At 31.7% G+C, this 10,434-nt stretch overlaps 1 protein-coding gene across 2 annotated transcripts; it reads right to left on the minus strand.

Annotated features, from left to right (window-relative positions):
- Positions 1-1,026: 1,026 nt before the first annotated feature.
- Positions 1,027-10,120, minus strand: LOC127842585 (uncharacterized). 2 transcript variants are annotated; one of them, XM_052372154.1, is made up of 8 exons: positions 9,695-10,120; positions 6,601-6,694; positions 5,228-5,479; positions 4,000-4,248; positions 3,387-3,698; positions 2,972-3,217; positions 2,624-2,860; positions 1,027-2,206 (listed from the first exon to the last, which is right to left on the minus strand). In XM_052372154.1, exons 2-8 carry the CDS (start codon positions 6,659-6,661, stop codon positions 1,377-1,379), a joined length of 2,187 nt encoding a protein of 728 aa, XP_052228114.1. In that variant the 5' UTR covers positions 6,662-6,694; positions 9,695-10,120; the 3' UTR covers positions 1,027-1,376. The 2 variants fall into 2 exon arrangements, with proteins under 2 accessions (XP_052228114.1, XP_052228113.1); XM_052372153.1 differs by lacking the exons at positions 6,601-6,694; positions 9,695-10,120 and adding an exon at positions 6,369-6,590.
- Between the last annotated feature and the right edge of the window lie 314 nt (positions 10,121-10,434).

A 10,434-nucleotide genomic window follows, 5' to 3' on the forward strand; every position in this document is an offset into this window, starting at 1 on the left:
AATCAGAAATGGTCGCTGTCAAAATTTAGACATGGTTCTTGTCTTATGTGATATATGTCCCTGGTTTATTATCATACATGTACATAACCTGTGTCAAATCTTTAAGATTTACATTGTTTAATACCAACATTGTTATTTGCCTTATGTCATACGTGTTTACTGTCTAGTGTTAGTTATGTTATCTCAAAAAAGTTTTATATCATTTACGGGTGTTTTTACGTCTAATCGTAAACCTGTTAATTGATGTATGTCAAATTGGCCATTGTATTACGTCGTATTTGTTCCATATCAAATGTTAGAGATATTCCTTGCTTAATGTCAGTGATGTTTCCTGCTTTATATGATATGTCTAACACAAAATATACTCTCTGTGTAACGATATTTAATTTTTAATGTCAGAGATGTTACTTTATTCTTATATGTGTTTATGTTGTTTTGTATTGTGCTGTTTTGTACTGTTTGGGCAAACGGTCAATTGCCTTAAATAAAGGTCCAACTAATCGTTTATAATAAGAATTTAATACTGCTCCAGCAGCTGGAGTTTCACTTCTTTATATTGTGTTGTTTCAGTGATGTTCCCTTTTTAATGTCAGATGTTGTTTTTTCTATTATTATGCTAAAGTATTGATTGTCATATATCAAACATGATTCATGTCGTATCTCAGAGATAATTCCTGTCTTATTTCAAAGATGTTCTTTGAGATTGTGTTTGTCTGATGTCTTGTGTTTTTGTTGACTAAGTTAGGTTGTTCAGATAAGCATTATGTCTAATTGTCATCATGATTTGATGAAAACATGTGGCCTCGAGAGTTTTAACGAGCTTAACTTTGCCGACGCACACCGGACTGAGCACAGCGCATGACGGCGAACCTAGGACATAATAGTAAATCACATTAAGCACTTCGTTCTTAGATAAGCTAAAATGGGTTTTAAGCAAACAATTTAAGTTTAAAAATCACTCATATCTATTGATATGAAAAAGAAGAAATGTATCCTACAAAAACAAACTTCATGAAGTACAAAACGTAATTAAATAAGGATTTTTATTTAAAAAAACACACAGAATACTTAAATAATAATGTGTATGCAGAAAAGCGTAAATGATTGTAAACACATCACACTTAATGTCATCTGTACAAACAACTGTTAGTGTTTCTAAAGTTTTGTTTAGAGATATCTTTGCTTTGAGCGTTCGTGTAACTGTTTTTCAAATGTAGAGCTCATTTCTGACTATGATAATGATCTGAGTTCTGGAGCAAATTTGACCTTGAGAAATACGCATTGTTTGATTTTTGCTCATAACACATAACTGGCCATTTATATTCCTTAAGTATTATATTTTAACTTCTTTGAAATGTAGTCTTTGTCAGAACTGATCAAAAACTTGTTGCTTGTGGGATTTCGCATAGATTTCTGACAAAAGCATCTTTAATCTTGCTCATCTCAATCATGGCTTTGTTCACAGAGAAATGTTTACCTTCAATATCTATTTCATTCTTATTTGTATTAATTCTTACTTTTACTTCAGGAAATTTATCTTGCATTTGACTTGGGAATCTAGATTCCAAAAGCATTTGAATTTCCATCGGCCTGCAATGGCTAATTGTTACTTTTGTCCACGAGGGATCATTTTCTATAAAATATTTGATGTCTTTCACGATTCGTTCTACTGATGACGTTAACCAGGAAACGTGTAATTGTATTCCTACAATATATATTTTGTTTTCGTCTCTGTGTATCAAAATAGCAACTGATTCGGGATTAGCGATGCTAATTTCGGAAAGCTTTTCAACCACGCTTCTTAAAATATTTGTATCGACAACAACATATTCCACTGCAAGCGTGTTCATAAAATCTTCAAAACATGCTTTTGCACGGGCCGTCCAGTCCTTAGCCAGTGTCGCACAGTCTTCTATATTTTCTGATAACGTACAAAATAATTCAACATCCTCACCAGCATTTTCTAAAGGCCAATGTATTGTGGCGTATAACGTAGCTAACTGCTTTTCAACAGCCATTTTGTGGAAACTATTACGACGCAGAAATTTTATCTTTTGAATGTTTGCCTTCACTGTAAAAGGAGCCGGTTGTTTAAATTGCCCTTGTTCTGTGTCCTTTTCTGCCCGCCTGATGCATTGGAAATATATCTTTACTTCAAGTTTTCTCCCGTCCAGCACGTGCTCTTTCGAGAGCACATTATTCACATCTGTAATAATAATAAAATACAAAAAATGTAAATACTATTTTCTTATAAGTAATGAAGTTTGTTTATAATTAGCCCAAAATATACCGATAATATGCCGTTTAAGATAAAGACCTTAAATAATGATCTTATTATGAAAACATAAAATAAACCAATAATAAGAAACACTTACAATTATGTTAAACTATTATTTCAACAATTTATTCGTATACCTGCGTGCTAATCTTGTGTTCGATTTGCTCTATTTTATGTAAAGTTTTCATGTAGGTACTTTTGATTGTCACAATGTTAATGTTTGCAACGATTAAACGGCAAAAGAAACTCATATGGTTACCATCACCTTTTTGTACTCAGGTGAGCTAAAAAGGACACCAACATGCCTTATCACTTACTGTTTGTACTGTTTTCTTTTATAATTACCTCCAACCACAGCAAAGTGTACCACACAGGCGTTCATAGTTTGAATCATTTTTACTTTTTCTACGAAACCCCCGTTGCTTCTCTTTGTGTTTGCAAAATAGAGAGCAATCCAATCCTCAGTCATAGCATCACTGAGGTTCGACACGAGCACGCATTTGGAAATGGGCACTGGTAGGAACCGCAATAAGGAACCTTCTAAGGGTTTCGATTCGCATGCTTCTTCCACCAACGAAATATCTAAAATAACATAATATTTTGTGTACTGTAAGGAGTATTTATCTCAACGTGAGTAAAGATAATACACGTGAATGATGTGTTTAATGTTTTAATAAAATGTGATGAAACTACCTAAGTCACCGTTTACTGTAACCATGATAGTATCTTCTTTCTCAGCATGGTATATCAAAGTGCCCGGAACCAAAGTTAAACCAACTTTAGCCTCTAAGTACAGATCCAAAATACTAAATGTAATCCGTGCGTTCAGTCCTTTTACCAGCAGTCTGTTCGGGTACATGGGTGGTGGTGAAGAATACAAAGACACATTCAGTTCATGGCCGTCTATTATGTGTTTATTCTCAATTAAAGATGTAGCGACTAAAATTGAGAAATACATAGCAAATTATAAACTAGTGCGTAAAATAAAAACGAAGTAAATTTTTAATTAAGATCAATTCTTTAAAGGGAAGTGTATGTAGTAAATGAAAAATAATCACTGCAAACGACTTACATTTGATAAAGAACCATACAGCATAAGAATACTCACCTGATTCGTCTTTACATCGAATGTAAATAATATCGTCATCATATTCATCAACTTTGTATCTTTCTATATCATCTCCCGATTGTTTATTGCTTTCAAAATACAAATGAACGGACTCTCTGTTAGACAAGCTACTGATTCCATAAACTTTAACTGTTTTCACTGATATAGAGTCAATGTGCTTAAAATCTTCATCTCGTCCTGAAACGGTTAAAGCCATTGTTTCTCGACTTGAACGGTTAGGCTTCATAAGCTCCACTTTGATTTGTTTCCGAAATAAGGAGTGGTTTCCTTTGTCTACAACAGTTTTGGCAACTGATGCCGAACAACAGTTGTTAGAAAACATTTAAAATTCATTCAAAACAAACATTTACAAAAATACTTTTCTATAGTATACTCCATATATTTTAATTTTAGATTGTGTATTGAAATGGTTGAAACAATTAATCTAACACTTATATATTTTAATGGATCTTTCTGATAGAATAATATTATTTTTTTAAATTACAACACAAACAAAAATTATAGATTATTGTACGAAAAAGATGTTTAATACGGTAATACATGTACCAATAATTTAATAAACCAATTAAAAGACCTAATAAAAAACCCGTACCCTTTTCGTCTTTGAATGTTATGTAAAAGACACTTTGCTTTGACTGGAAGCATATATCCACAACCTCTCCACCGCCTGATCTTTTTGGATTCTCAAAATACATCTCAAATGTTTCTTCATTTTCCGCTTTCATGATGTCTTTAGGTCCCCGTACAATTATTGTACATAACGTTTTTGGAGTAAAAATGTTCACAGATATTTCCTTCTTCTTAATTGTGATCGGACGGCTGTTCATTATTGTCTTCACATCTGAAAGTGTATGCTTGTGGATGTGTGTGTGCGACTGAAAGTATTGCAACCTTTGGGGTCCCAAATAAGAAACTTGCCATCGAACGAACTTTGTTTCATTCATAATCGGGCACAATAGAACCGACTGGCAGAGGTTGTATTTTGCGGCGAAATACAACATATACGAGGACTACGTACGAGGCATAATATTTTATACTTAGAAACAATTGGTTTGTTTTAACAAAATCCTTTCACTCGATACAAATGTTAAGATTCGGCATTGAAATACAAGAAGTTGTAAACTGTTTAACAATAAACTGAGAATTGACCTCCAATACTGGCGGACAACAATCGTACATGTACGCAACACGGAAATATGTCCGGGGAAAACTTATCCCAGAGCGTTTTTAACTACAAATTACAGTGTAATTGAGCAGGAACATAGTTATAGGTTATTTGACGTTTCACTGTACAATACGGAGATATATTTGGACGAGCATACAGTTTGAAGTCATATTAGACGAGCCGTTAGGCGAGTTCAATATGACTTCAAACCGTGTGCGAGTCCAAATATATCACATTATTTACAGTTTAAACGTCTAATAAGCTTTTTATTCTATATACCTTTCTTAAGCTCTTTGTTTGCTTTTACTGATGCAATATGCATGTAAATCGTTATTTGCAGCAGGATAACCTGTTTAACGTTTTGAATATATCCATTACAACATAAACAAAAAATCGTAAACAGACGTTTATTGCATCTATGCTATTTTCAAGACAAGCGTTAGTGTGAATCGATGATTGTAAATTCGGATACTTTTTCTCGGTATCTGCTTTTATCGTTATAAAACAATTGCTTAGTGCACATGTACTCAACTGTCCAATATGGAATAAATACAGACTTTTTGGAACATATTGGAAGGTCACGTGGTACATGTGAAGAATGCCAACAGTAATGTTTAGCGGTGTTGATGTTCAAATACTTCAAAAACATACATACCTTCATGATTTTCAAATTTTATAACGGCATTCCGTTCAACACCATCAAAGTCAACAGCAACTACTGAACATGTTTTAAGTTTTCTTGACGAAAACAACATTTCCAAAATTTCTTCATCAACTCCATCTGGAATGCCTTCCACTAAAATTTCGGTCTGGGTTCCGTCCAGTATATCAGTTTTTTCTGCAATATCACTCGTTTTGTATGCATCACTGGCGCATGTGCGATGACAATCAAGCGTCATATCCATCACTGTAAGTAGATAAATCGCCAAATGTTGTTCTACATCTTTGAAATAGCGATAATTATGTAATAAATCACGTCAAAACCATAAAGAAAAAAACATACTACGATAACATTTGCAAGAACTGTGGAAAAAAACGTTCCGAATAAAAACATTGCAGTACTTGCAAATCTTTGCTATTCTAATTGGCTTTATTTGCATGCAGATCTATATTAAATCGTTTGATCGCAAACATGAACGCAAGGACGACGGATGATCGCAATTAACGGAAACTAAGGAGTAGGAATGATAAATGAACTCCAGATCAGATCAGTTAACAACCGTTAGTAGAGAAATACCTATCAAATGAACAATTCTGTACGAAACGAACCATAATTAAGATTCCAGATATTTTCAATTCACAAAGCTATCTTTAATTGTGTTCAGCGGAACAAACCCATTTGAGCTAATGTGGCAGAGCATCGTATTATACTTGTTTAGAATTCAATAATGTAAACGGTTATATATATATATATATATATATATATATATATATATATATATATATATATATATATATATATATAAAGATATCAAATAAATTCTTAATGGAGATGTAAAAGAGGAAATGCAATAACAATTATAGTCCGTTCACACGTCTGTTTAAAAATTACTTGCAAGAATATGTACAACATTTAATGAAGTTAATAGTCTAAATCAGATGACAGTTTCAGTAAAACATATAGGTTAACGGTAATGATAATATATTTTTCAATGTTCCTGAAACATTAAGTTATTATTTTTTCTTTATTCAATTGATTAAAAAGTAAACAAAAACCATGACTTTTATTAAATATTACAATACATAAAATATAAATTGCTTTGTCCTCATCAGGATCTTAAGGAAAATGAACTCACTAATTGATCCATCTTGGGCTGTCGTTATGTGGTTATATATAAGTAGGCTCTTGACCCATGTGAGCATTATTATGACTCAACAGTTCATGCCCTTGACGCATCAATTTTTGACCTGGAATCATATGACTTGGTTGTTCCAATCTTATATGCATTTGCTTATTTATCTGTTCAAACTCTTCCATATAGAAACCTTTACTAGGACTACCGTGTTGAACAGCAGAATGCATGCTACCTGTTGCCGTATACGGGTCAGAAGCCATTTGAGATGGGTAACCGTTAGCAGCACCGTACATGTAGTTGTGGTCAAAATCAGGTTTATTGGATTTCTGTAACAGAAATTACTAGTTAAATAAAAGGTTAAATAAATTGTTGTGATGTTTTTTTACTTGATTCTCTGACAATCGACAATAGACTCTTTATTATTACAACAATATTAAGTATTTAATTTCATGCTTTCAAAAACCAATAAATAAATCAATATATTGAAACATAATACAAATAATACGCATATATACATGTATCTACTTCTTTATACTAAATCTGCAAATATTTATAACACTAAACATGTATTCATTCTTAATATTTTATGTGTACATGTATAAACATTAAAGTGTTCTTAATTTACTAATAGTGATTACTTATATTTATTTCGTCTTATTTCGACAGTGCTTCTCTTTAAATATATGTTCTTTCTTGTTTTCTGTATTATTGTTCGTATAAAAATTAAAAAGTTGATACTATAGGCTGATCAATGAAACCTTATCTAAGTGTAAACTTTTATATAAATGTGAACATCTGTTGTAACATGCTCACTGATTATGGCGACTTTAGCTGTTATTTTTACATAGAGCTGGTCTTTAAAATTAATGCCATTAGCTTATGAACACGGTACACTATTCTTGCAATGTTTTAATACATATGTGGAAGTAAATTACTATGATGAAAATAATGTAACAAGTGTGTGATTATAAGCATTATCTTTAAAAACGTTACTAAGAAAACAAGATTAATATTATATCGATTTCTTTTACCAAACTCATATATAAAAGACGCATGCGTTTTTGACATAAATATCATAGTCATATAAGCCAACAGTTTTTAAATTGCAAACTACAAAGATAATGACATCAAACTAAATGATTTTTCCCACCTTAAAACTCATAAAAGATTAACCTCACAGATGCTCTGGTTCAACCAAACAGCCCACCAAGATTATGATAATTATTTATGTATTTTCCCATAATCATATAATAAATATGTATGCGTATATAACATACATATTATATTCGTAGAAGCAAACTTGATGTAAATTGTAAATGTTAACGTTTGAAAATGTATCATATATTTAGTTTTAACGAATTAAATAATATCAAACAGAATAAGTCAACCCCCTAATGTCTGATCTAGTAATCTTCGCTTAAAATATATGACAAAATACAATATAACTCGCTTATTACATGTATTTCCAAATCTTGCGTGTCGCAGTGGTCGCGTACTAGCCTTTCGATCGACAATTATATTCGTACATATATATTCGTCATTAAACATATTGAATAATATGTTTTTATACTACCAAAATCTGTGCAAAAGTACCTTAAAGCTGTTTTAAACAGTAGAACAAGATGTTTTTACTAACTCGGCCGTTAACTTATAGCTAGTTTGCCACTCTTGATTACAAAAATTAATATTATACGTGAATAAAATTAAGATATATTGTTTAACTTATCGAAAGGATATAATTGAATTGTTTATACTAAATAATAATCGCTTTTTGATTTTCGATACCGATGTTTTTTTATCTTATTACAGATAAACGTATCCATTTGGTGAACTAATTTCGTTTATATCTTGAGGTTTAAAAATGATATCGTAATCTGGTGGAATGCCCATCCAGTCGATTACGTCATTATCAACTCGATTTACTAGTTCAGTATCAAACACATGCACGTGTAACAAAAAGTCTTGAGTTGAGTTTTAACCTTTCATTACAGCATTTGTTTACAGTTTGATTCATATTTTTGTTTGTAATTTAAGTAGCATTGTACTATTTTACTTAATGCAAAACGCGCAAAACATCTAATACACCAACTCACCTTTTATGACTTCTCCCTGAAAGTGAAGGACTATGAACTAAATATACAAATATATGATGCGAAATTTATATACAAAGTGTTAATAAAAGAGGAGATGCAGTTGGTACTTGACTTTGTTTTATTTCATCAATCCCCAAACAGCTTTAGTGCTGGTTGTCACGATAGCATACGAAAATTGAGTTGTTAAATTTTAATAAACCACTTTGAGTTCTCTTTGATTTACAGTGTAATGATATGAATGAAATAATATTAACACTTAACTGTTGTATGAATACATCTTGGACAAATGTGAGGTAAAGACTCCTTAAAGACGAGTAGTGAATTAACCATTTCAATACGGTGACCAGACTTTTATTCTTATTGATTTTGACCTTGTTAGATGTTCTTGTTCTGTGTCTAAATGTATGACAGTTAGTCCGTTTCCTCAAAAAAATGACATTGTTAATTTAAACATAATCATCTTCTGATGATGTAACTGGAGTTTTACTTTTTTCTTACTTGTAAAGAAATGCCTTTTTAAGTAATTCATAAAAACAACCCTTTTAGGATTGCAGTCCCGGGGAAAATTAAAAAGATACGATAATTACAATAAAAGGGGTGACTCATTCAAACAATAAATGCCCTCCCGCTTTATTGACAATGTCCTGTTTTGCCATTATAAATTTAGCACATATTTAAAACTGCTCACGATCGATATAAAGATAGCAGGTATGCTACACGAACGCTATCTATCGAAATTGTTTGACAAAGTTTGGAGTTTACGGATTATACTAGAACAGTTATGTTCAAAATCCCGAATACCTTCTTTATCGCCGCTATATTTTGGTTTGTTTATTGATATTCCAACTTAAACTCGGCGACCATAACATGAACCAGAGTTTTAAACGTAGACTTTTTATGGGAATAATTGCCACTTAGTTTAAACCGTTGTATAACTTTTTTATTTTAATTATATGTCTGTATGTGGTTCAAACTTAAATAAATAACATACATTGTATGCATTAAGTATTGCTGTGCATTTAATAATAATAAGAACAATAAATCTATGTTAAATGTCATAAACGTAAATAACGCCGAAACAAACATGGCAAAATGTGTACTTCAAATATTTCTACTTTCGATTTCGGAAACAAAAGTGTGCGACGCTGAAACAAAATAAACATAATTAATGCAATATATATGTGCCATTATATGTATAAAATAGTGTTAAACTAAAACACATTTAATGCTTACAGCGTTCACTTTCTAGTTACAGTATCCATCGTTTTAATTTGTTTGGCTTAGGCTCCGGTAAATTCTTCGATGCGCACCCAAGTAACGATGTGTTCCTGTTGAATTTCACTTTGAAGCACATCTGTCGCGATGTCTTTTGGTACACAATATAGCGATATTTATTTACGTAAAATGGATTCTTTAATGGTCACGTTTCTTTCAAACTGTATACCATTACAAACTCATTTTTCTACTTTAACAGTCGAAGTTCCTTCATATAAATCAATATTTAAAATCTTTCAGTTTACACGCTGATACGTTTAAAGGTTTTAAACCTGTTATAAACTTCATGTTATATCGTCTTCTTTTGTTCATGTTCGTCATCCCGAGCGGCGTCCGAGTATGAGCGTAAAACTACGATAATTTGGGAAAATTAAAACCTAATAGATACTAAATCTAATACGCAGAATCACATTTATATCAGCTGTTTATAGAGTTAAGAGAAACGCGTGTACATCGAGAGGACTCGGGTTAAATTCTCTCGGCTTGCAAACTTTGTGTAATCAAACTATTTTGCTATTATAACTTTCTTTTCGACTAATTCCAATATTGTAATGTAGTTTTTTGTGAAAAACATTTTGTAATTCTTTCAACACTAAATAATTCAGCCAAACAATTAAATGCCATTTATTACTTGATGAAATAACATGTCTTTTACATATTTAAAGACGTTAGATCATATCATAAACGTGTGTGATTTT

This window comes from Dreissena polymorpha, chromosome 8, assembly GCF_020536995.1.
Source record: "Dreissena polymorpha isolate Duluth1 chromosome 8, UMN_Dpol_1.0, whole genome shotgun sequence".
Taxonomy (NCBI): Eukaryota; Metazoa; Mollusca; class Bivalvia; order Myida; family Dreissenidae; genus Dreissena; species Dreissena polymorpha.

What these genes read in the sequence shown, in the direction of transcription:
- LOC127842585 (XM_052372153.1), bottom strand. Translation starts at nt 6,435, where the DNA reads ATGCTCACATGGGTCAAGAGCCTACTTATATATAACCACATAACGACA. An exon ending in TCGATGTAAAGACGAATCAG is followed by an intron (nt 3,218 to 3,386) that starts GTGAGTATTCTT and finishes TCTCAATTTTAG; the next exon opens with TCGCTACATCTTTAATTGAG. An exon ending in ACACTTTGCTGTGGTTGGAG is followed by an intron (nt 2,207 to 2,623) that starts GTAATTATAAAA and finishes TTATTATTACAG; the next exon opens with ATGTGAATAATGTGCTCTCG.